Here is a 26,738-nt window from a genome sequence, read left to right on the forward strand (position 1 = left end):
TCTGTATCATTCTGGTGTAAATATGTTTTTCCCATGGATCTGAATTCTTCGCATCACATATCTATATCCACCAATTCCAACATTTGTTGGTTTTAATGGTATAATCTGGTATAATGAGTTCAGTACGCCCTGTAAATGTTTTCAAGAAAGTTGCTTTTCTTGAATTTTTGTTATTGAATGAATTATATACATATTTATAGCTTTTTTTGTTAGTGTGGTGAACAATTCCATCGACTAGTTCAATAGCCAAAACTGTTTTGGATGTTTCATTAATAATAATTGGTCTCTGTATTTTTATATAGTTCAAATATTTGTCGTAGAGAGAATATATAGAGAATCAAAGTTTGATTTTCAACTGGTGATGTTTTAGATCAAATAGTGATGTGTGTAACAGTATATATTGCTTCAGACGATTCAACACTTTCAGTTAATTCATTCTATATGAATTATAAAAGCATCATAATATGATTGCGCATTATTTTTGCACATAGAAATATAGGAAAAACTAATAATACAGTCCCGAGATTTCTGTATGATCTTTCACATAACATAGCAATTCCATCCCATAACTCATTCATATCTTTATTCTTCAACTGTCAATTTGTGAACTAAGCCGGAATTTTTGGAGCCATTGATCATAATCATATTGAACAGAATATTTCTCGAATTATATTTTCGATAGTCGAAAATATGTTTTTAAAAACTTTAGTTTCTCTTGAATGCATTCCAATACATGTCTTGATCATTATAGATCGAATACGTGTCTATTAATCTTTCATATCTGTTAATAAATTTATTTAATGTATTTTAATCCCATCGTAAGATTTTATATTTTCTAATTTTAATTTGAATAATTCCCAATTTAGGAATTTTTGGGTTTGTTGTTGTCATTTTTTCGCAATGAGAATTCTCTTTCAAATTTAGATCACAAAATTTATTAAGTAAATTATCTAAATCGTTCATATACTTAATTGAATCAAAATTAATAAATTATCTCTTCCTTACTAAGAGTTTGATAAGGATAGATAAAAAAAGGAAACTTGGCACTTACAGCTATCTGAAGTACTGAAGTTCATCGTTCTTCGATCTAGTGCTGCTGTACTGAAGTACGTAGTCGGAACTTTTTCGCACTATGCGTGAAATTCGCGACCGCACTAATCCGAATGACTGGGGCAATTATATTTTTCGATGGCTGAAAATATGTTTTTAAAAACTTTATTTAACTCAAAATTACAATTAAATTCACAAGCGAATTAACTATAATTTAATGAATGAACTATATAATCAAGAACGATACATCTATTCATTAAAAAGTTGTTTACAAACATTCGTATTTATAATAAAATAATTGCTGACAAAGTGTTTATGATATTTAATCCTATTGCATTTATTTAAATGATCTTCTGGAATTTTCTCCATGTAACTTGCGTGTTCTGATAACTAGGTAATCATCTTCAGAGATGAGTTTACAGGCAGTATAATTGTGAGTGTATGTAGTGGTAGTTGTAAACAGTGTCAATTTGTTAAGTTGATAATAATTATATAAGAAACACTTATAAATGTACAAAATTAATTTAGTACATAAAGCTGCTGACATTCATATATAAACTTCAACTTACCTGAAAATTCAGTTGATGTTAATTTTTTTAAAATATTTTGGTCATTATAGCAAAAAGTGTTCACAAAATGTTTAAAAGTTCTCTTTAATTCAAGTTTAATTTGGGATTGACTGACTGAAAATAATTATGAGTGACGTCTAAGCAAGTGCTAATAAATTTAGATCAGTTTTCTACCTCTCCAAAACATTAATATTTTTGAAGAAGCATTGTTTCTTAGATAGTCAACTACACGATGCGTAGTATCTAACGGGATGAGTCATAATATTTAGGTCTCCACGTATAACAATTTGGTTTCAGTCAACTTTTTTGTTATTGTCTTATGTATATATTATTGTTGTTGCATTGCTATATTAAGTACAAGTGTGCTTTATTGAAACTGAGTATAACACAGAAATGTATTGTCATAATTTGTTGTAGTAATTCTTTATTAGATGAACATGAGAACGTATCAATTTTATTTGCCGATATAGTAAATTATACGGAAATGACCGGTAAATTGAAAATAACGCATTTATTGGAAACTTTAAACGATCTTTTTGGCGTATTTGATGAGTACTCAACCGTAAGTATCACCGTTCAAATATTTCAATTGTGTGTTTCGCTACAACTGTTTTTCAGAAGTTGAAAGTAACACGTATAAAATTTTTGGGAGATTGTTATTATTGTGTAGCGGGACTTCCACCAGATGCCGCTCCAAATTCGGCAGAAGCTTGTGTAGATCTGGGACTTGCTATGATAGACATCATAGCGGCTGTAAGGTAATGTTACCAGCCAGTTACGTTATGCAGTCTCAAATATTTAAAATATTTCCTTATTAGATAGATTAGTTATATGACTTAAGTGGAAATAATTAAATTGGTATTTCCGTTTTTCATTGGGATTTTCTGTATTTTTTGTGTATTTGATCCATTTGATAAGTGTATAGATAGAAATACATCTCAATATTAGTTGTTTATTTTTTGTTATTTATTTGAATTTTATTAATATGCGTGCGCCAAGTAAGCTTGTCGAATTCAAATAACAATATTGTTCAAGAAAAAAATGTTTTCAAAAAGGCCACACAGGTCGTTTTTAACCGCAACAGCTTGGGAATAAAGAATATTATAATGTAATGCACAAAACATACATTTTTTATTTTTTTTTGTTTCTTACTTTTTTACAAGATGCTGGCTACAAATTGTAAGCAATTTTTTGTCAATAAAACATTTCTCTCTCTCAATCTTTCTCTCTCTTTTTCATTCCGCATCTTTTGACATATAAAAAAATAAAACTTAAAAATGTCAAAACTGTACCATCATTGATGTTTTATAAATAGAAAGCTAGGTTTGTTTTCGTTATTTAATAGAGCTTATGACATGAGCCAAGACGAGGATAGACCTTTTTTACAGTGTTATTGATCATCTGCAGAGTTATACGACACGTTATCCTTCCATTAAGCGATTAAAATTGTTTAGTTGATTAACGTAGAACCAAATTTTTAAATGTCCTCACAGAAAAAATTTAAAGGTGGGTAGAGCCGAATTTTTAAATGTCCTCACAGAAAAAATTTAAAGGTGGGTAGAGCCGAATTTTTAAATGTCCTCACAGAAAAAATTTAAAGGTGGTCAGATAATGTGACCTAGTGACATTAAGACCAAAATGTGGTGGTGCACCATATTGCTAAAAACAAATACTGGGATCAAAGTTTTTACTATTATTTGGATACGGAAATTCAGCATTTAGGTATGGAAGCATTGCCATACATAGGATGTTCCAAATAAAGTTCAGCTGTTTAATTTCCGAGAAATTGATAAGGATCAATAAATCTTCTCCCAACGATTCCTACCCGAACAATATTGAAGGTCCTTTGTGGGGATATTCACGAGCCCAGTAACGAATATTTTACTGTATCATTTAAACAATACGTTGCGTCGAGTGAATATTCATACTATTAAGACAATTTGAATTTTAATTTCAAAATATCTAAACGCCTGTCTAAATCGTGAACAAGTTGAACTTTGTATGGGTGCAGGTATTCTTTCTTCAAAAATTTGACTACCAAAGACTGACAAAAATTTAGAAGTAAGGAAATTTCTATTGAAGTTGCGTGACGATTGTCTTGACGGTAAAATACCCAACTTTACATCGTTGATTATTCCTGGTCGTCCATTTCAGCCATGGTTAATTGGATGTCGTTTAAGATGTGTTGCGTTAAATAAAACACTTGTTTTCTCATGACTTCGTTGTAACCTATCAATTTTCTATCATTTATAAGAGCCATATTTAATAAAATAATTGGTAAGACGCGATAGCGAGACTACTAGAACAATTGAAGAAATTGATAGAAACAGATGTTCTTATTAGGTTACTTTGAGTTATAATTCTCTCAATTTTTTGGTTTTTCTATTCATAAATTCAAAATCCACTTCTAATTATCACAGTTGTTTCCCCAACGTTTTACAAATTTTGTGCATTACTTTATTATAGCTCTGTATATTGTATATCAATCATCAACAAAATATTTTCATTAATATTTCTATCATTCATTCGGCTTTTCCGTATTTTTATGTGTAGATAATGCAATTTCAATATTATTTTTCAAATCAATAGATCCAACTTAAAATATTTTGTTGACCTACTTTCTACTTTCCCAAACTCATTAAAAAATTATTTTATTTATCTTATACATTGTTGGTTAGCAATCTGATGTTCAGGACTCAGAAAATACTAAAAAATAAATTGATCCTTTCATAAAGTTTCAACATTTCCAACGTAAGCGCGTTCTCTAAAAATATCTTTATTGACAAAAAAAATATTGAATTTATATCTCAAACATCAATTCTTATTTCAGGAAAAAAAGAAATCTTAATATCAACATGAGGATTGGAGTCCACAGTGGAAGAATAATAAGTGGAATTATAGGTTCGGTGAAATATCAATTTGATATTTGGTCAAAGGACGTCGATATTGCAAACAAAATGGAAAGCGAAGGACAGGCAGGGTAAAAACTGAGTTAACATTTCACAAAAATATCGGTAATGACAGGAATTCTGAAATTCTCTATTCACAAGACACATTATATTTGACACGTGTAACGAGAGACTCGAGAAAAGTTATTTGTATAAGAAAATGACCGCTTTTGTTTATCTACTTTTATCTTTACGTAATACATACAGGTTATATACTGTGTACATGTACTAACTAGTAGGAAATAGAATGAGGAAAACTAGAAGTGGACGGCAGTAGAAGTAAATAAAAAAAGACTTTGTATGGTGGTCTTTTAAACAATTATCAAGGGCAAAAATAACAAACATAATCCACAGAGTGTGACATTGTTGAATAAAAAGGCAAACTAAAAAAATAGAAAGGTATCATAAGGTTGGTGGGCGAACAATGAAAATATAACGCAAACATTTTACTTGCTAAGATAGAATATTCCTCTGAGCCGTTAGATTCATAAAACCGTCTGTGAAATTCAAGTGGAAAGTGGGAGGGATTTTATTGTTTCGTTATCAGAAAACATACCACGATGTGACGATACTAGACAAGAAGACTTTGGAATATACATGGGAAATGTTGAGGTAGAGGAAATTTACTAATAGAGGATATTTATGGAAATATTGAAAGTAGGAGAATAAGAGAGGAAGAATCTGATAATAGGGTTGAGCGTTTTCTTTAATAAGGATCATATCATCAGCATATGCTCCCTCAGATATTTTCACTACTTTCAGGTTAGGTTAGGTCTTATATCCAATGCATACATTCTTTGAGTTGGTTGAGCAGATATTATATCATCGATAAGATAAGAAAACGATTGGTACAAACCACCACCTGCCGTTACTTCTGTAGTTAGAAGAACCTCTGATATTATATTTTAAAATATTACATGGTTGAATTTCGTTTATAGGTTAGGTACAAATTTTCAATTGTAATTTCTCTCTAATTTCTCTCCTTTCCAAACTTGCCCATATTTTGGCTCTCGATACTTTTTCAAAAGCTATCTTTATAATAATGAATATTGATTTATTATTTATTTTGTTTATAGGATGGTTCATATAACAAATAAAACTAAGGATCTCTTGAAGAAAAATTATTTGATTGAACCAACGAATAAAGGTGAAACTGTACCACAATTCAAGAATAGTGGGCTTCAAACTTTTTTAATCAGACCATTTGTGAGTAGACAACTGTATTCTTACATACATATATAACCAGGAGTCCCAAATAATATTTTATTCTATAAATCTTCCAAAAATGATAAATTTCATGTTATTTTGGTATGTTTCAATTAAAAAAAGAGTGTTTATCAGCGTTTATTGCGTTGGCAGTGTTGAATGGAACTTAGTATAGAACAAATTATTATTGAATACATTGTTCAACGATCGCCAGGGATTATAAGTATGTTTTAAACCTTCTTCTTTCAATACCATTTTCTCGTGGTAGTAAAATAAAAATTACAATAAGTGATTTTTCTAACAAAAATTTGATATCTCATCGGCTCATCCCTAGTAAGAATGATTCTTCTAACTCTGTGCGTGTGTGAGAGAAGGAGAAGGGATATCCTCAGACTGGGCTATTGGCCACAGACATTTTTTTTTAACTAATAGATGTGCACGATTTAAATAACTATTCTTTTTTCCTTGATTTAGTGTATTATAGTATCTAAAATAGCTTCAACTGAGCATGCCAGTAGAGAGCTAATATTTATTGAAAGAGGAAAGTTACGATGAATCAAAGAAATGTATGGATTAGATATAGCCTCTTCATTTTTCTTGCACTCCGGAAAAATATTATTGGAATCACATATCGATACGTTGTCGCAGCTGCAGAATGGTGTCTTTAAAATACCCAATTTCTGAAGGTGCACCGGAAAAAAACAATGATTTAACTTTAGTCGCGTTATTATTGCTGTGTATTTTTTACTATAATTGAAATATGTGCAATGCTATTTGTTAGATTTGGGTGAAGCTGAAAATAAAGATTTTCTGATGTTTTGCTTATGTTATTGTAAGCTTCTCTCCATCTGATTCTAATGGATTTCTTATGTTTGCTAATTACGAGGCATATTTTTTAAGTAAGTACCGTTTTGGAATTGAGAAAAGAAGTGCAAAGATATCGCAATAATTTTATTTTCTCATGAAAGCCTGTACCTTAATCTACTTTTCTACATAATTTCCGTGAATATTGAGGCACTTGTCATAACGTGGCACCAGTTTTTGAATACCCTCCTTATAAAATTCTGTCGCCTGACTTGTTAACCACTGTATCACAACTGTTTTGACTTCGTTATCGTCTTGAAGATGATGAAAGTGCAGGAACAAATTGTAGTCGCTGGGCGCCAGATCAGGACTGTAGGGAGGATGATTTAGACTTTCCCATTGAAAAGATTTGATGAGATCTTTGGTCTGATTAGCCATATGTGGACGGGCATTGGCATGCAGCAAAACGATATCCTTACTCAACTTGCCACGTCTTTTGTTCTGGATTGCACGACGCAGATTGTTCAATGTCTCCCAATAAGACGCTGCATTAATTGTCTCATTACGAGGCCGAAACTCCACTAGCAATACTCCTTTTCTGTCCCAAAAAACTGTGCACATGATTTTCCGGGCAGAAATTGTTTGCTTAAACTTCACTTTTTTGGGTGATGATGAATGTCGCCATTCCATGGATTGTTGTTTCGATTCTAGTGTGACGTATGCCACCCATGTTTCGTCACCAGTAACAATTTGGTCTAAAAAATCTTCACCTTCATTGTGGTACCGCTCAGGGAAAGTCAATGCACTGCCTAAACGTTGGGCTTCGTGCAAATCCGTCAACATTTTTGGAACCCAACATGAACACAATTTCCGGTATTTCAAGTTTTCGGTCACAATGGGATACAAAACACTACGAGAATATTGAGGAAAGTAGTCGCACAATGATGAAATTGTAAAGCGTCTGTTTTCTCTCACCTTTTCGTTCCTTTCTGCACCAAATTTTCATTAACGACCGAAGGATGCCCTATCCGTTCTTCATCATGCGCATTTGTGCGGCCATCTTCAAATGCTCTCACACATTTCCTTACTATTCCATTACTCATGATGTTTTGTCCGTAAACTTCACAGATCTCACGATGAATATCGATCGGTTTTACGCCTTTAGTACTAAGAAATCGTATAACAGCTCGTACTTCACAATCGGCGGGACTCACGATTGTCGGAAGCATCTTAAACATTCAGTTAACAACGTACACAATGAAGAATCAGACTGTCATGGCGTCAGTGCGTAGACAAGAGATTTAGATAATCAACGCGTTAGTGCCGAACGCCGACCTTGAGGTTGCGGCGGCGGAATCGCAAAACGGTACTTACTCAAAAATATGTCTCGTACATCAGCATGGCAGAAGAAGTTTAAGTACTCTTCTAATTTACAAGCTTCTTTTGCCTCGTGATCTAACATCTCGTTACCCATAATGCCGCTATCACCTTTAACCCATATAAGAATAATTGTTCTTGTTGTTTATCTATTATATTTCGAAGATAAGTTCCTGATTATAAATGTTTGATGGAGACGCTTCGATAACTTGTATAACTGATTTTGAATCTGTCATTATAGCAGTAGTTTGAACTAGATTTTGTAGACACCATACTAAGCATTGTTTCATTGCTAACGCCTCGGCGGAGTAAACTGGATAAAAATTTGCTATTCTAAATTTTTTAACATGATTAATATGTGAGATAAACATATCCGACCTCATATATCATTTTCTGCTGAACCATTAAGCGTAATAATAGGGTGCAATAAGATATTTAATTGTCTATATATTGCGTTTCTGATATGTTCTACGCAGATCAAAACTGATAACCCAGTAGGCCACGCTATTCTGCCAATACCGTGAAGCTAATATTTTTGTCAATACACGTGTACAGTGAGGACGTGCTTTGTCTTCAGTTAAAACGACATGTTCACCAATAGCAAAATAATAAATTCAATAATCATGTCTCTATATATCTGAGCGATCGTTGGGGTATTGATTCAATACGGATATTAAAGCAAACGTTGAAAGAACCTTCAACAAAAGTAGTTATCGGTTCATTGAATTGTTCATTATACTTCTGGTCGTCGTTCCTTCAAATCAAGATTCGTCTATCGCAGTTACTCTTAACCAATTTCTCCATTCGTTGGAGGTTCAATTGCAGTGTTCCTCAGTCCATTGCCATCATAATAAACTATGCTGTCTAGTTAGCTATGAATACGTAACCTTCTTAGGATAGTTTGAAATTATTGTACCATTGGTATTACGCAAGGCCTCAAGTCTACAGCTTGAGTTGTGTTGCGTTGTCGCCCTCTAGTATGAGGCTGCACCATTCGTCACAAAGCGATTGCACGCGAGTCTTATTACACTGGTGAGCGGGCTCTAAACGTCATTGAAGCATTCTTTATAATTGAAATTGAAACATCAAGTACCTTTTGAAATATTTGTATCAAAACTAAGGCAATAAAAAACGTACCATCAGTGTTTAGTTTTCAGATTGTATGTAATGAAAAGAACCGAAAACGTACACAAAAATTAACTTCGCTTACCATTGTGTAAATCTGCCAATATTCTCTCATATATTCAAATTTTTAATCCCATACTATCGGAGATATAAAATTATTTTGTAGACTTTCTGTTGAGCAGTGTAGAAAGATATATTTTGGTTAGGTAAAATGGGGGAATAAGAGAAATAGATAATTGAATGAAGATTTTATTAATATAATGGTATCACTAATATGGTTTGCAATCTAAAATATCTTATTATCTTCCATTATCCAATTCTGACTGGTTTGTTTTCCAATATTCATTATTAATTAATAATGGGAATAATGGAAATTCCCCCACCTTATCCATAAGTATTTGTTTTTTTTTACATGATATTTTTCACAAGTTATCAGTTTTTTCATTCTTCCATAGTGCTCATATTTTTTCAATGGGGTTCGAACTCTGGATATTATGAAGGTAATGGAGTGTCGAAATATAATGTTCCGTTAAAAGCTTGTTAACAATATAACTCTTTAAATTGGCTCATGAATTTTATTTCAGCATATTATTAAGTTTTAAAAGCATAGGCTTTAAAAAATATGTTGAAACGTTAGCTATTACTATTTGGCCCATTTTTTCAATTGGGAGGATAATAGACTTCTACAGTCTCTTTGGAGACTTAAAATTTCAAACATTTATCTTTGAAATTGTCTCTTGTACCGTACCGTGAAGAAGTTGTGGATGTAGGTGACATGTTAGTATATGTTTAAGTAGCTGGCCCAATAAAAACTAACACACAAATTTTGGTAAAAAATATATTTATTTCTCAGCGTAATCTCCATTTAGCTCTATACACTTTTCCCAGCCATGTTGAATAGATTCGATACCCTTTTTATAGCGAGAATAGTCACGCTCCTCAAAATAGCCATTAACTGCCGACAACACCTCTTCATTGTTGGAAAATCTTTTACCTCTAAATCGTTTTTTCAAGTCTAGAAACAAAAAATAATCTGAGAGGGCCAAATTTGGTGAATATGATGCCTGTGGTAGCAATTCCAACTTCAATTAATTAATTTTGTCTATTGCAAAACAGATGTGTGATTTGGTGCGTGGTCTTGATGAAACAACACTTTCTTCTTATCCAAATGCGGCCGTTTTAGCTAAATTTCTTCACTCAAACGTTGTAATAAGTTTGCATAATATTCGCCATTGATAGTTTTTTCTTTTTCAAGATAGTCAATGAGAATTATCCCACGCGAATTCCAAAAAACCGACGCTATGACTGCACCTTCAGATGGAACGGACTTTGCCTTCTTTCTTCTTCTCTCTTCTCAGTCCATTTTTTTGATTATTCTTCTATTTCGAGTGTGAAGTGATAGACCTACGCTTCAACCATGGTTTTGCAAAAATTTTGCATTATTTCTGTGAAACTTTGCCAAACACTCGATGATAATATGTGATGTAATGCACTTTTGAAATGCCTACTATATCTGCTAGCTCACGCACTTTACCGTTTCGTGGATTTTCTTCAACATTTCTGGAATCGTCATCTCATTTAGTCGACCATTGCGATGCTGGTTTCGCAGGTCTTACGGCTTCGTTTGAACCTTTATTCTCAGTATTTTCCTGTTGATAACGACGAAGCAATCTCACCCAGAGTAGAATCTAATTCAGCTTATATATGAAGTGTTCACTATTGATAGCTGCCAAGCAAATACTCAACAACGTTTCGTCTTCAAACTTGAAACATTTGCTGTATAGATTGTGTACCTTCTAATACAGTGGTATTTTTAAGCAAATACTGCCATCTCTAGGTTAGGCCAGGTACTTCTGGAATTATCCTCGTATATATATATATATATATATATATATATATATATATATATATATGTTTCCCAGAAGTTCTATCGGATCCTTTAAAGTTCTTTGGATTAACTCTAACTTTCGTAGATAGAAAATAACCAGCTGTCGAGTCCAACGACAGAAAGCGCACCCAGTAGTCCAATAGGGAGGCCGTTTAGTTTCACAAAACAAAGATCTATACCGAACAACTTACCTCTATTATCCATGCTTCAAAGGCAACCATCTGTAATTGAAGAAGAAAACGACGCAAAAACTATATCTTTTGTGGAAGATCACAACCGACATCGAAATAGCGACGATAGATTGTATAGGAAGAGTAGAAACAATAGTAATAATTATTATCAATTGAGAGCAAGTGAAAGTAGAAGGACTACTGGTTCATGGAAAAGAAGAACAGCGTTTATGAATAACAATATCAAAAGATATTCTGAGAGAACTGTATTAGTCAATAAGGAAATGGAAGATGCTATCAAAAAAATTTCATTTTCTAAATATAAGTAAGTATATGTAGTATAATTGACGGTTTTGATCTATTTTCAGACGAGAGACTCAAATACATACATGTTTATTGAGTTGTATTGTTATGAGGTACAGAATGCTTACTAATTCCGTTAGTTCTAATACAAATAACGTTGGAATTAATTCACAAAAGAGTTAGTAGCTGAAGCTTCAATAAAAACACTCTCTGCCAATGATCTGATTTGAATTGCGGGCTTTGCTTATAAATGATCTCTTCTCATATAAAAAATCTAGAATTTTCGTTATTTGGTTTATTCCATTAGAATCTAAAACGTTTATAGTCGGGTGAACTTTATTAAGAAAGGTCTCGTTATATTTCAAATCAATTTATATTTTCAAAGTTTTTTCCTAGTTCCAATGATGTAGTGAAAACAAAAAATGGGAAACTTGGGAAATATTTGAACGTGTTCGACTTGGAATACTTCTGCTCAACTCGCACCATGTTTTATGATGGGTTTGTTAGTCAGTGCCTATCACGTCTATAAAACATAAGCATATAATTCAAAATTCATATAAGTAGTTATTTCTGTAACAATAAGAGCTGATATTTTTTCACGCAAACCAAAGCAGGAAGAGGAAAGGATTCTGGAATCATATCAATTATGATCATTAACTCATTAAATATGAAACTCATCACATATGTTATCTCATCTCTCCTCAATTATTGAACAGTATTTTTTATCTTGTATAATTTAGATTATCTTGTTTCAGGCAGTATGTAAAAGTGAAAGAAATCAACATTCTGTTACTTTATAACAACTTAAAAGTTGAAATGGAATATTTGAAAATCCCAGATGCTCTTTTCAAGTACTATTTACTTGGTGCTGCTTGCCTCATATTCTGTGTCTATTTAATTCAAAATATAACATTATTACAGTGAGTATCTTAATCTATACTTAACAAATGGTACAGTGATATAATCTGAGAACATCTACAAGAACTGGCTTTAAAAATAATATTGTATCTATAAAAAATTTTGGTAGTGGTTTATTCAACGAAATTCTATCACTTTTTAGAACTATAAGAAAATATCGCAATAAACATAAGAAAAAATATTCTAAACTGGGGTTTTCATGAAGGACTTATGAATTGAATCATATATATTGAAATCACCGTAATTTGGTTAAAACCATCTTATATCTTAGAATAAATACACACAAAATTTATTCAATCTTATGAAACTTGAATTTCAATCTATTCTAGTTAACGAATTGGATAATAAGAAATTAATAATTCAATTATAGTAGCAAATAAATAGGATTTAAGTAAATTCTTATTGTGATACCAGAATTGAATTTTGTAGTGTCATTTTACCATAGAGATATTACCATAGAGTAGGCATGCCTACAAGTGAGAGCGTCTCGCGAATGAAAAGAGAAAGAGAATCATTTATGTATTTTTATCTCTTTCTTTTGTTGCGTACTGGGCATGCGTGTCTCTGATTCAACGGGCAACGGTAAAGTGCGTACACGAAATCTAATCAACGCACATGCGCCATTAGACAGAGACAGCAATACATAAATTATTCTCTCTCTCTTTCTATCGGCCAGACGCTCCCACTTGTATGGGCGCCTATAGCATGCCTACTCTATCTGTAATATCTCTATGCATTTTACGCTCAAATTGCCTTCGTCATCAATAATAATGTTCCCAATAACACCTGCCACAATTCCAGTTTTGTCATATGAAACATAAGTGATAACTAGAGTACGAAGCTTCATCGGTTGAACAGACATTAAGAACAGAATGGAAAATACAGGAAGGATAAAAAATATAATCAATATAGGTAGATCTAAAAGGGGTTTTGCCACTATATAAATACGACGTTTTTTTTCAAACTCCGATCGCTCCGTGCCGATGCAACGCGGCAGAAGAAAGCGGTCATGCGCTGTAGGCGACTGCGAACCTCTCACACAACATACTTCCGCCATTTTTGACATTCAGGCATCAGTTGGCGTTCTGTTATAGCCACGTAAATATGTCCGCCATTATTGATGCTCCCGCCAAGTGTGAATTACGAAATGCGATGCGTTTTCTACAGGCTGAAGGTCATAGCTCTGCAGAAATCCATTGGAGAATGAGTCGTGTGTATGGAGAAATCGTCATGAGTGATGGTGTTGCGCGTGATAGGTGTCGAAAGTTTAAAGATGGCCGTACTGATGGGCATGATGAAGGGGGCAAAGGACACAAATCTGTCGTTTCAGATGACTTGGTTTAACGAGTTGTCAGAATGCTTAAAGAGAACCGCAGATTCACCAATACTGCTTGTCTACAGAATTTCCAGAAGTGTCAAGGTCTATTTTGTACTCTACTTCAATGCATCGGGGGCAACTTTATTTGAAGAACTTGTCTACAGATATGACAAATGTCTCAATCTCCTCGGTTATTATGCCGAAAAGTAACCATAAGGTAATAAAATTACTGTTTTATATGAACTGATAATACCAATAACACTAGTAAAAGTAATGAAAAACACAGACGAAACGGTGGGATGATTTAAAAGGAAGATGAGATCAATTTCAAATGAAGGTATAAAATAAGGAGGCAATTTGAGTTTATAGCAGCGTGCATTGCAATGCAAATCGCGAAATATCATTATCGAATTTGTTCCCTTTCTATCGTAAGTGAAAGCAGAAATCTAGTCCTTTTTTGACTCACAATCAACCATCGGCCGATCGATTGCAGCATTTATGTGAAACAAACTTTTTGTGATAAATATAATCTTCCTATGAAATCGTGATTTTGCTGCTGATATTTCTAATTTTCTCATATAACGGCTAAATGTACTTGAAGTGAGCAGTACACTAAGTAGCATAAAGAAATGGATTAGTTTTGATTAGGAACAGCCATCTTGCCATAGCGCACGATTGTGCACCTTTTTCAGCTTGCTATGCTTGGCTCTTTGCGCCATGTTAAGCGGCTTTCACAATGATTTTAAATAATGTACTATTATTTTAGGTGGGATTTATCAACATGGCCCTTTTTAGCAACTGCATTACCCTTACTTTTGATAATTGTACCAATATCTTGGGCGGAGCATTTTTATAATAAATATATAGCTTCGTATATGAACGAACAACCTAAAAATGTGATAGTAAGATTTTTTTATCGTGTATCCACCATCATGACGAATAGCTTCTGGGTAAGGTTGTTTATTTTCTTGGTGGTCTATGTAGTTTTTTCAATCTGCGTCTTGACAGAAATAGTGAGTATAGATTTGCTTCAATCAATTATTCCATCATTACTCATCGGCACTCAACTCAACCAATGTCATATAATATATTAATCGAAAATTCAGAATTCTTAATAAAAATCATAAACTTACCTCACCTTAACAAGACTTGTCATTAAAAGTTGAACATCAAAGTTATGATCATTTTTTTCTTCGATGGTGAGAACAAAGAATTATAAGATAATAAGGGGAACAACTGGAATCTAACGAAAGAGTAGTGGAATGTATGCGAAACAATGTGCTTGCATCCTTGAAATCTATGTTGGAATAAGTGGATTGCTATCCAAGGCAGTAGAAACTATTTATAATAATAATTTACCGAATTATTTGATTACACTCTTTATCTTCTAAATATTTTGAAATATTTTAATATATCAATAGTGCCTATTAAACTTATTTACCATAAAGAAGCCCAGAGCTTGGAAAAAATATAGAGATCAAAGAAATCTAGTCTTCAAAAAAGTGAATGCGGCAAGGACACCTATCACCAAATTACTACATTACCTTTACTTATACTGCTATTACGAGCTGGGTGAGTTTGTTCGTTGGATCACTGGATAAAAATTGGAACAGTTTTAAAACATTCTAGTATTTCATTAACACCAATATTTACGCAGCAGTGTCCAGTTGAAGCTCACAGATAATCACTTTTTCGTTTGAACAATCTCCATAACTTTTTTTTCAGTTGTAAAAGTCAAATTAACTATTGCTAAAAGGAACGTGAATTGTCAAGATGTCGAATTTGTCATATCGCATGGCGCTTCAAATCTCGTCAAAACACACAAGATACCTCAATAGTATATGGAGCTCGTAATACTGTTTTTTAAATAGTTTATGTTTATGTTTATTACGGTGGAATCTTGCCACTCTATTTTGAAAGACATATCTTGAACGAATCTAACATGACTGACCTTCCGAGATGGTGGTCTAGTTATTTGTAAGGCTCTCATACAATATAGATATCAAATATAAAACTCAAGAAACCAAAACTTGTTCATCGTTTAATAGGAAGTACAAAATGTAAAACATAAATTGACTCAAAGAACAAGCTTTTATTTGCATATAGCATAACAAATAAAATAAACAACGGCAATACACAATTTTTCTGTCTGTCCATATTTCAAATAAGCCAGGTGCTCCTTAAACCTAACATTAACATATGTCTTAGTCTGACCAATATACTGCTTGTCACCACCATTGAAGCTAATTTCATGAAAATATTTTTGTAAACTTAGTACATTATCTTTGGGTGGTTTAACCAACACTGGTTGATGTATTGTTGGATTAATAAATTAAAAATGGTATACATTACACCCTATTTACTAAGTAAATTTTATAGAAGGTTATTTTGAATTAGGTTCTAAGATGAAATCTAGTACACTTACTTTCGTATCAAATATAGCGAGAATATCGTCAACATAACTGAATTATACTGCAACACTATCTCTTAAGTTCTTAATTTATTTACACACTATAAACTATTTATAATAATTCATAAATATCACTAATTTATTCCATTCACTACCATTTATGTCAAAACTTAAACTTACATGAATGATTTATATACCTAAATAAAGTTATAGAGCAAAAAGAAATAAATAGACTTTCCTAGAACTTATTTGAAAGTAATACTGGAAATAAACCGCTCGGTAAAATAGAAAGTTCTAAAAGGAAACATCAGAGGCTTAGTTTTAGTTATCTTCAAATATCTGAAGACGATTAGTTGGTTATCGAAACACGCATCAGATAATGAAATTGTGAGTTTGATGTAGTATGTAGTATAGAAATGTGATGGCCCAAGAGACATTAAGAGTTGACATTGAAGTTTGACTTTTATTGTTTATTTTATGATTTTTAATACATTTGAATAAAAGCTTGTTTTTTAAAAAATTTTTTCACATTGAGTGGCTTCAATTGCCTCTTTATCAACTTTCCATTTATATATCTAGCTGTCGTATTTTAAGCTAATAGCTTTTTTGTAGACTAGCTTTCTCTGGTATCATTTCCATCATCTCAGGCATGGGATACTGTTGCAATACATCGAGTTGATTCAGTATGGTCATTCCAGAATGAAATCAGCGATGTTACTAATATAGAATTAGAGTAAATTTCGAAATTGACATATTTCGAAATTATATTCAATTCTTCTTTTAGGTTGACTGCAAGAATACAATTCTTAATGATATACCTCTCAACTCAAGAAAAACGACTTTACTGTCGTTATTAATTTCGAATGACTTAGGGGATGATGTTATGATTCATTGTGTTCTTCCGTGGGTAAGTAAATTGTGTTTGCAAATACCAAATAAATATGATACTTCAGAAATTCCAGAAGTAGAAGGATAGGATTTTTATTGATAATTTCTAGAGGAGATACATTGAATAATAGTTCTTCACGTTCAGCAACATCCGTATTCATATAACCACTTTCCAGAGGGAAGAACCATTTACAAAACTTTTCATTAGGCAGTTTTAGGAAAATAATCACGGAAATTTGCTTCGCTCTGTATAATTGTTTTTACCACGTAAAAATATTGTTTTAACGCTCACAATTCTTTTCATTATCACGCAACAACAAAAACCATTTTGATGGCTACAAGGCCGGAAGTTTGAAAAGTCACTCTTTTATCAAACCTCCTGTATATGCTTGGTGTTGGAGAATGTACAATATTTTTTATGAAAATCAGATATACGACTAAGAAAATGATATTCACAAAACTTTGCAAGTGAGATAAATATACAGTCAATTACCTAGATTAGAAGTTTTGTGTACTTTTTCTTGGAGCTTTTTTCTGTGCAAACTACAATCATATCTACGAATAACAGTATTCTATAATTTTGGTTTCTACATTTGGTTTATAAATAGAGGACAGTAATAAGTGATTTATCACAATAAAAATCATATTTGATAAAAATATTTGTCAAAAATTACTTACAAACAAAATGTAATCCTATTTCCCTTCAGATTCTTATTTGACTGATATGAAATTGGGTGAAAATTCTTATCTTAACGTTTAAGCTAAACAAAAATATATATTTCGTCATCAGTATGACAATACTAAAAATTTTTCAAAAATCATGAGCTTGGCAACTGTATTTAATTCATACACGTTATACACAATTACCAACACAGAAATATTAGAAATTTGTTTGTGCTCACATCTCTAATTACATAAACAAGTGAATTGACTAAGAGAATAGTGAAATATGGATTGATTCAATAGTTTGAAAGTCCATGAAAAATTACTGTCCTGTCGACTTGTCGCTACCAATTGGTAATTTTTTGATTAATTAATTAAATGATTAAATAATTAGATCCAGGAAAGAATTTGGGCAATAGTCATTTGCCTTCAATCAGAAATGATTTGAATGAAAATTTTCATTTGCATAAATTTGAAGTGTTCAAGGAATGACTTTCATTGTTCGGCGATCAAAGATTTTCCATTAAAAAAAATTATTTCTGATGAGCTCAGATTGTACAAGTTTATCAAAAGGAGATTACGTTCTAATATCTGTGGATATTTCACACAGAGTAACATTTATAACCTCTATGTGTTGTATAACTACTCTACTGGGTGGTAGCTTTTAGGTAGTAAGAAAATCATTGGGCAAAATTGTACACATACATAAAACTTGCTTGCCACTGGTTCTTAAAATTTTGGTTTAACATTTCGTTTTACCTCCCTACATTTCCCGTCTTCAAGATATCCTTACCAATACTAATATTCTTCTCAACTTTTAGCACATGACAGATACATGCGCAATGACTGTGATAATGAGTTTTTTATTTCTAAGAATATTTATATGGATTAAATTATTATTAGGAACCGTAATAATTAGTTTATATGCTTATTGTGTTCTCAGTTCCGGTAAACGATACTATCAGGTAAGTTACGACCTAAGTTGCATGTACATGTATAATTTAAATAGTGATTTCCTACTTGACACTGGAATGTATTCCTTAATTAATACTTGCTTAATTTTCACCAATTTTTAACTGTTTCCTTTTTCTTTTCTTGTTCTTAAGATTATGTCTTGTTTCTTCTACTATTCAGCGTCTTGAGAATTAGATGTTCACCTTTCGTGTCATATATTGGGAGATCTGCTTGAATCTGGTGTTTAACCTTTGCCCATTTAGTCCAACGATCTTCCGTCATTATATCGAAATAGTTCCTCTAATATCGTCGTCTCGATCTAGTGAATAATACTATATCCTGAATTTTCTGATCTAATTGTGAAGTCAGGAACGCACATTGAGAATGGAGGACAATTTAGGAAATTCGAGCTTAATAAATTATGTATTAACAATTCCTTGATCTTAAGCCGGATGAGGCATATAGCTGTTTGATTAGGAGCTATGACTTAAACTTTTTTCTCCATGTTTTTCTTTCTTTTGTTTGTTCTTTGATTCTATTCAATTCTATCCCCTTTCCCTCAACTGCTTCTTTCACATTTCGAGCCTAAGTTTTTCTTTGGCTTCGTCTATAATTTCAACCTGCTATTTTGGATTTGAGCGTTCAGTTTGATATTACGTTTCCTGGTATACCTCATGTTTGTCACAACCATATTTATAACTGGTTCCATCTTTAGTTTTTCTCCATATGTTCTGTTCCTCATTCTATATCTTCTTGTTTTATTTCTTTATATTCGTTATATCTATTGTATTTATAAGGATAATTTAATTTTGATTCAATATCCATGTTTCAACACTTCTATCTTCATGTTTTTTTAGTATTTCTTTTAATTTCTTTTCTTCAGATTTAATTACAATGTAAAAGATGAAAAATTATCAACCTTCAATTTTTTCCACAGTAATTGTATTGTGCAAATACGACAAAATGTTATTGAATTAAGTTTTCTAGAATCAACATTATACTACACCAAATTTATCGGTCAACGATGGAGGGCGATTGTCCGGGAGGCCAAGTTCCTTCATGGACCGTAGCGCCAATTGGAATAAGAAGATTGCTCCCTTTGGATTATTCGAATAAATATTTCCCGGGCCTTATTCAAGCAGTTAAAGCAAAACGAGGATTTTTTGCATCTATTCATAAGTAGATAAAACCTAATTCTACCACCACATTGCTGGCGACGAGCTTTTAGTATATTCATGGCATTGTGTTCATCATCTTCGAAAAACTATAACGATAACAATAGAGTATTATGAATCATTGCTTGATAACAGAAATTACAGCAAGCGACCAAATTAGAAGAAAAATAAAGTAGTTTTCCGTCTGGACTTCTCACACTTCGGTGATCACCATACTAAAATTTGAGAGATCAGAGAAAGACATTATCTTATACGGAAAAACAAATTTTGAGCAATAGCAGCTATAATTTTGAAGGGTGAAAAAGATGTATAGACTTAAAAATAGATGATGTTGAAAAATTGAGATGATTATGAAAAAAAAATGTTTTGTTTCTTGGTTAGATCAGAAATATTTTAGACAACTCTCGTACATCGATACTGGTAGTCGTTCCTGGTTGGTTACAATCAGAATTAGGAGAATATTAACGTTTGCAACAATTTGGAAACAACCACTCTTCATTTAACAACTATTCCAAACTTTCGGGAAGGATATTTCCCATCATCAAGGAGATTACAATACAGAACAAGTATGAACGTGGACACGCAGATCATGTCATCACAAACAACATTTTCGTATTAGGTCATTTTTATTTTTCACTATTGAGTTTTTGCAGGTGTTGTTATATTATCAATGTACAAATTTTATAATATATTATCAACATAAAACAATGGCAAAATAAACATAGCAGTGTTAATCATTCTGATGTTTTTTGTTATGTATGTGGCCACTACATCGTAAAAAAAGCAAAAAACATATTTTTCATCGTATTTTTTAGGGCAGCGAAACTTTCAATCACTTATTGGAACCGCAAGTGGCGCATATAATGTCAACTGTCTTTTTAATAGTGACTCTTCATTTAGTCGATAGACAGACTGATTACATGAATAGACTGGATTATTTATTGAATAGAAGATTCAAATCTGAACAAGATGAAGCAAATCTCTTACAAAAAGTCAATGAAAATTTGTTGTTAAATATTTTACCGAAGCATGTAGGTAAGCATTTATTTTCCAATTTGTATAGTAACTACATGAACGCATCGGATCTGAGAGATGCTAAAGCTATTAATCCGGGTCTTGTAAATATAGCCACTATGGGATGGTTGGAATTATTTCAAGCCAACACACTACTTTTATTTTCAATGGAGGTGTATTTAGCTATTTCTCAGAATAATTCAAACTACTTGGTGAAAGCAGCATCAAAAATTTGAACAGAAGCTATTTGCTTTGGATTATCAGCAATTAAATTCTTATGTTCACTGCTAACCGTAAAAGTTGAATCTTAGGCAAACTTACAATCGGAAAGGATTATTCTCATCTAACATAAGGTCAAATATGAGAAACCATGAATGGAAACATCAAGATTTTGTGCACTTGTTATGCTAATAATGCAGGGTGATAAAATCCGCTAAATTAAGAAGTAATGATCTATGAGATTGTCAAACACATTTATTTATTGGCGAATGAGTGGAAAGATCTGTGCATCTTGATGGAAAAATATAGGTTTGTGTCCACCATAAATGTTAGCAATCAATTCTGTGACTTCTACATAAGTTATTAGTTTTGTGCTTGGGTGATTTTATTATTTTTATGTATGTATCTTGCTTTCGAATGTTCTGATTTCTCGTTTATTCGACACTATATTTATTTATGAAATGCTTAGTTTTTCAATTTTCTTTGCATTTTTAACTTCAAATTTGAAGTCTCATAATAAGATTTCAGGTATAATCGCTTTTTTCGAGGATCTTCACTCCAAAGTACCTGCTTTATCTCTTCTTTGTCTACCTATAGTTCGTTTAATATTAATTCACTCCAGGAGAAGTTTGTTGAAATATAAAAAGGGTTTGTTGGGCCATAATGCCATCCTTAGTATTTCACATTTTACAGTTAAAACTTACAAGTGAAACTATTACAAAATACTGAAGTAATTTTCAAAGTCTTATCATGTAATTTCGTACATTGTTCCAGCAAATCTTTACCTAGACGTGAGTAGAGAACAGAAAGATTTATACTTTGAGGAACACAGTAATGTTGCAGTTATGTTCGCATCGATTATTACAGATAACGAACTGCAAGATATACTTGACGAAAAGGAGTTTTTATCTCTTATGAACTCGTATATAACCAGCTTTGATATAGTAAGTTTATGATATTTAATTATTATATAAGTTTTGGAAGTAAGTTTTTATTTACTTTCAACTCAAATGTTATATAAATATTCTTTAGTTTTCTTATTTCTTAGACCTTTTGATATATTGAAGCATCTAAATGTTCTTAATTTTAGTTCTATTCTGTTTTAAAATTAGTTTTTTTAATAATTTTTGGAAGATAAAATATTTTTTGATTAAGGCTTGATATTCTTTTGTATAATTATTTTACACTTTTGTAAATTGAAAACGTTAGATGACGCTAAATCATATTAGTTATGAGTTGTGAACAAACTACGTTCTTTAGAGCCCACGATTTTTATTAAAAGCTTTGGTTGCTGATTAAAACTCAGCCTGTCATAAAAAATCCTGTTGATATTGAAGAAGCTGGAAAAGTATTTGTATAATCACCGCAAAAATTGGCTCACCAGTATGATGTTGGATTTTCTAGGTTTCTCAAGTATTTTAAAATAAAAATCGTTAAACGTTCAGCGAACTCATTCTTTGGCATATCTAGAAGATAAATTAGTGGCATGGAGCTCGTCAACTTTGTGTATTAATTTTCTATCGAAGGCTCCGGTTGAAAATGGAGTTGCTATTACAGATACCTCCGAGTAATAGTAATTTTAATGGGGAAAATTAGTATTATAGTACCAAAAAATTACGTTTCAACAAACTCAGAGGTTTATAAATGAGGCGCTACATGCAAAATACTTGATGGTAATAGCTACTACTCTTTTCGGAGTAAATGAATCCTGCCGATGTGAAAAATGTACAATTCATAAATGATCATATTAAATTAATAGTTAAATTATTAATTTCTCTAGTCCTGAATACTAAATTGAAGATAAGTCGTTCTTTTGGTATTCCTACAAACTAAATTGTACTAAATCACACATTCAAGAGCAAATATAACGAAAATCAATCTATAATCTGCTTCATTTCAAAATGTGCTAAAGCTGGTGAAATTACCAACTCGGCTAGTTGACTATATACCAAATCACAACAATTATTCTACTCATACCATCCATTCATAAATTATAATAGTTAATATAAAATTGTGTATTGTTTATAATAGAACTTGGAAGTTCCATAAATTGAATGATTATGTTCCATTTGTTGCTATTGCAAACATCATCTTTTACCGGTTCTAAAAGTCACTAAAATGTCACTTTCATAAAAGTTATACAAAAATATATTTACATCATTTGAAATAAATAATCATTATAATTTTAAATCTTCTACTAAGATATTAATGATTTGCTCATAGCTCACCAATAGGAAAGAATTCCAGAGCGTAGAGAAAATAAAAGTTGCCAAATGGACTTACATGGTAGCATGTGGTTTGTTTGCCAATAATCAAGAAGATGAATTTGACCGACATCAAAGTTATTCCAGTATTGGTACTTTACTTTCTTTTGCTTCTGAAATGTTTAAAAAGCTGGATCAAGTGAATAGAACTTTTCAGCAAAGGTCCAGGTTAAGGATCGGTACGTATAACAAATATAATGAGGGCACATTGAAAATTGAAATTACCAGTTTTATATTCATATTCATACTTAACACACTGTTAACAATATTCCTATACTAACTCTCACAATTATACTGTTTAATGAAGGTTTTGGTAACCAAGATACCGTCTTCAGAGCTTACCTTCACTCTCTGAAGACGATAACTTGGTTATCGAAACGCTCGTCAGCAGTGTAATTTTGAGTGTTGGTGTAGTGGTAGTATAAACAGTCATCTAATGAAATTATTGGTATCTCAAAACAGTATTTCCTGAAAAACTTATTATGATGATTAGTTAATTCTGATTCTTGTCTCAATCATAACAATTATGATTTTCCAGGAATATGTCATGGTTCTATTGCAGCTGGAGTAGTAGGAAGCAAAAAACCTCTTTATGATATTTGGGGAGATCCCGTGAATATGGCATCTAGAATGGACAGTACCGGTGAACCAGATCGAATTCAAGTTATGGAATATACTGCGAAAATAATTCAAAAACTTGGATATAAATGTACCTCAAGAGGAGATATATATGTCAAAGGCAAATCGGGTTTACTCAAAACTTATTTTGTAGATATTGATGAAAACTTTAATCTGGTAAAATGCCCCCAAGATTTGAATGGACATTGTCTCTTCAGAATGTGATATCACAAATTTAATTGTAAGTTTTTCTATGGAGGAATTATATTTATTTACTTTATTAATTATAGGTGTTTTCTTTCATATTCAAATCATATTTTCATCCCAAATAAATTCATGAATTCAACATACACAATAAGCTAAAATAATCTTTATGAAGATACGTTACTGGTAGTAGTAGTAGCATGATTGCAAGGAAATCATACAAGACTTATATGACCAAAAGGATCTCAAATACCAGAAAACATGTATCTCAGCTTGACAATATTTTCGAAGTGTAATGAAAGGACGAAAGTACATTCTCACATGAATCAGGAAGGTTTTCCATTGGCACACGAGTCAACTAAATAACGCTTGATAACTTGATTACGTATCAATGTTAAACAAGGAGGCATTACTTCATCTAAGTTGTTCCCTCTGACTGTGAAAAATGTGTTTAAAAAATTTTGCTGTGATGGTTAAATTTCAGTCCTACTACTTTAATCTTCCCTCCTATCTTATAAATTTCCAATACCTGTTCTGTAAATCAAATTGTATTATCTATTTGTAAACATACTGCTCACTTCTACAATATCTACAATGACTCTATTGAACGCGATTTACAGTAAGTTATATAAGCTAAAAACCAACTGTCGGTCTTTGGAGGCGATAACTGGGTTATGGAATCGCGCCTTATACATTGGTCTTGGTAGTAAGCCATGTATTCCATATGAATACCGTCAGCGGTTGTAAAAATCCAAACTCATTTTGTTTTTGCTTTCACTCCTTCATTGGACCCATATAACCATAATGATGCATTCTTTTGAGTTCTTCTTTCTTTTTTAGTTGAAGGCATTTCTTCTTTATTTCTGCATTGCTATATCTATTGTTAATGTTTTTTTTGTAGATAGTAAATGATGAAGAAAATACCATACAAGCTACAAAATATGAATACCATAACCGTCTCAGCTGATATTTGAGTTTTCGCTGGCTTTGGGCAGCTTTTACTTGCTGCCTCTTACTTTGCTTGCGAATTATTTGATTTATAACTGCTGTGATTACTACATGCTTCATATATTATGAAGCATGTTATTTCGTCTCAAAAATTTACATTTGCACAGCTCCAAACAACGTTTTGAATCATCTATGAGTTGTTATGTCGATTAGCGTATGACATCTGCAAATATTTTGTGAATTTATACAATTACAGATTATAAGTGAACACAGCGTTAAGCATTGTTACTTTCATATGATCTTTTCCTATCTGTATCCTATGTGAAATTACAAGGACGTTGTGCCAAGATAATGGGCACTTGATCTTATTTCAGGATCCCCCGTCTAAAAAAAGGAGAGAAGAATTCTTGCACACAATAGAGTGAAGGCTTTGAAATAAACATTTTCGTTGGCCCCTAGATTTTATAAAACTACTATTATTCGTGCTATCAATTGTTCAACACTTCGTTAGCATAAATGCTTTTTATTTCACCATGGAAGCGAAAGCTGAAGGTTAAAGATTTAATTTGCCACATTTGATAGAAAAAGCAAGTGGTCATCAAATGGGTTTTAGGACATAATCCTTCATTACAAGGGCAGAAACTTCATTGAAAAAGTATTAAGAAGTAAACACAATGCGTTCAACTACTTTTGGAAAAATTCATCAAAAACAGTGCAACGTATTCATAATTACAAATTTGTTTTATAGAAAACGTTAAACAGATATAATTTCTTTGTGACGCGATGACTTAAATTAAGTTATTTTTTATTCAAAATATATAATTCAATAAATGTTCTACTTTTGCATTATACACTATATATTGTAATAAATCAAGAATTCATGTATTATAAAAAGATGTATTGCTCGGGAATTATTTACGAAATACGGTTTATAAGACAATCAGTTTTGATACGTGTCCAATATAACGGATTCTCCATGTCTTTCTGGTATTAGTATTTTTCTTCCCGATTTATTAGATTCTCTTTTTCTCCACGACTTATCCATTCTATTTATTTTATTTCGCTGGAATTTCATCTATGTTATAATGAAAATCTAAAATAGGTTAAAGTTGTCTTCTAAGTTTCAATTTTCAATATAATGATCGATATAATGATATTCCATTTTTAAGCTTAAAATAAAAATTGAAACATTATTTTACTTGCGAGTAAATGTAATCTCTAAGTTTGTAGAAAATTTCATTCACTGGCAAACATAGGAGGATCACGATTAAAAGGATATAAAAGCGTTGTGCACATATACCCTTCTTTGTGAACAACTTTTAATAATTAAATACCTATTTGTTATAAATTGGAGTTTAAAATTATTATGATTCATTTAATTCTCAATGGAATATGCCTATTACTTTCGACCCACGCCTTTTAGACGGGTCTATAAGCACAAATTCACATCATACGATGTATAAATTGTACTAATAAGTTTCGTGGATGATATTCATCACAACATTTTGTTCTTTGTGCAATTACTCCAAAAATAAATATGATTACTAAATTAATGGAAGATTGAGTAGTCACATTTCTAAGTTATCTCATGTTTTCTTAGAAGCGTGTAAGCCCAGACGCAGTCTTACCTTTGCCGTCATTTCAATTCGGTTGAGCATAGATAGTTTAGTTTTTCTGGATTATTGCTTGACAAATAGTACAATGT

The 26,738-nt window shown here is 31.9% G+C and overlaps 1 protein-coding gene across 4 annotated transcripts in view; it reads left to right on the forward strand.

Moving 5' to 3' along the window:
* LOC130443864 (adenylate cyclase type 2-like) overlaps positions 1 to 25,046 on the forward strand; it is a 42,433-nt gene extending 17,387 nt beyond the window's left edge. For 2 of the 4 annotated variants that reach the window (XM_056778739.1, XM_056778738.1), the window contains exons 7-19: positions 2,037 to 2,181; positions 2,238 to 2,377; positions 4,450 to 4,599; positions 5,644 to 5,773; positions 11,053 to 11,462; positions 12,196 to 12,360; positions 14,443 to 14,689; positions 16,871 to 16,993; positions 18,459 to 18,602; positions 20,582 to 20,801; positions 21,774 to 21,943; positions 23,223 to 23,442; positions 23,802 to 24,165. In XM_056778739.1, the coding sequence (XP_056634717.1) occupies positions 2,037 to 2,181; positions 2,238 to 2,377; positions 4,450 to 4,599; positions 5,644 to 5,773; positions 11,053 to 11,462; positions 12,196 to 12,360; positions 14,443 to 14,689; positions 16,871 to 16,993; positions 18,459 to 18,602; positions 20,582 to 20,801; positions 21,774 to 21,943; positions 23,223 to 23,442; positions 23,802 to 24,106 (2,569 nt within the window). In that variant the 3' untranslated portion in view covers positions 24,107 to 24,165. Of the gene's footprint in view, positions 1 to 2,036; positions 2,182 to 2,237; positions 2,378 to 4,449; positions 4,600 to 5,643; positions 5,774 to 11,052; positions 11,463 to 12,195; positions 12,361 to 14,442; positions 14,690 to 16,870; positions 16,994 to 18,458; positions 18,603 to 20,581; positions 20,802 to 21,773; positions 21,944 to 23,222; positions 23,443 to 23,801; positions 24,166 to 24,986 lie in introns of those variants that run through there. The other 2 variants (XM_056778740.1, XM_056778741.1) reach the window with 2 other exon arrangements.
* Positions 25,047 to 26,738: the final 1,692 nt, after the last annotated feature.

Source organism: Diorhabda sublineata, chromosome 5 (genome assembly GCF_026230105.1).
Source record: "Diorhabda sublineata isolate icDioSubl1.1 chromosome 5, icDioSubl1.1, whole genome shotgun sequence".
NCBI classification, from domain to species: Eukaryota; Metazoa; Arthropoda; class Insecta; order Coleoptera; family Chrysomelidae; genus Diorhabda; species Diorhabda sublineata.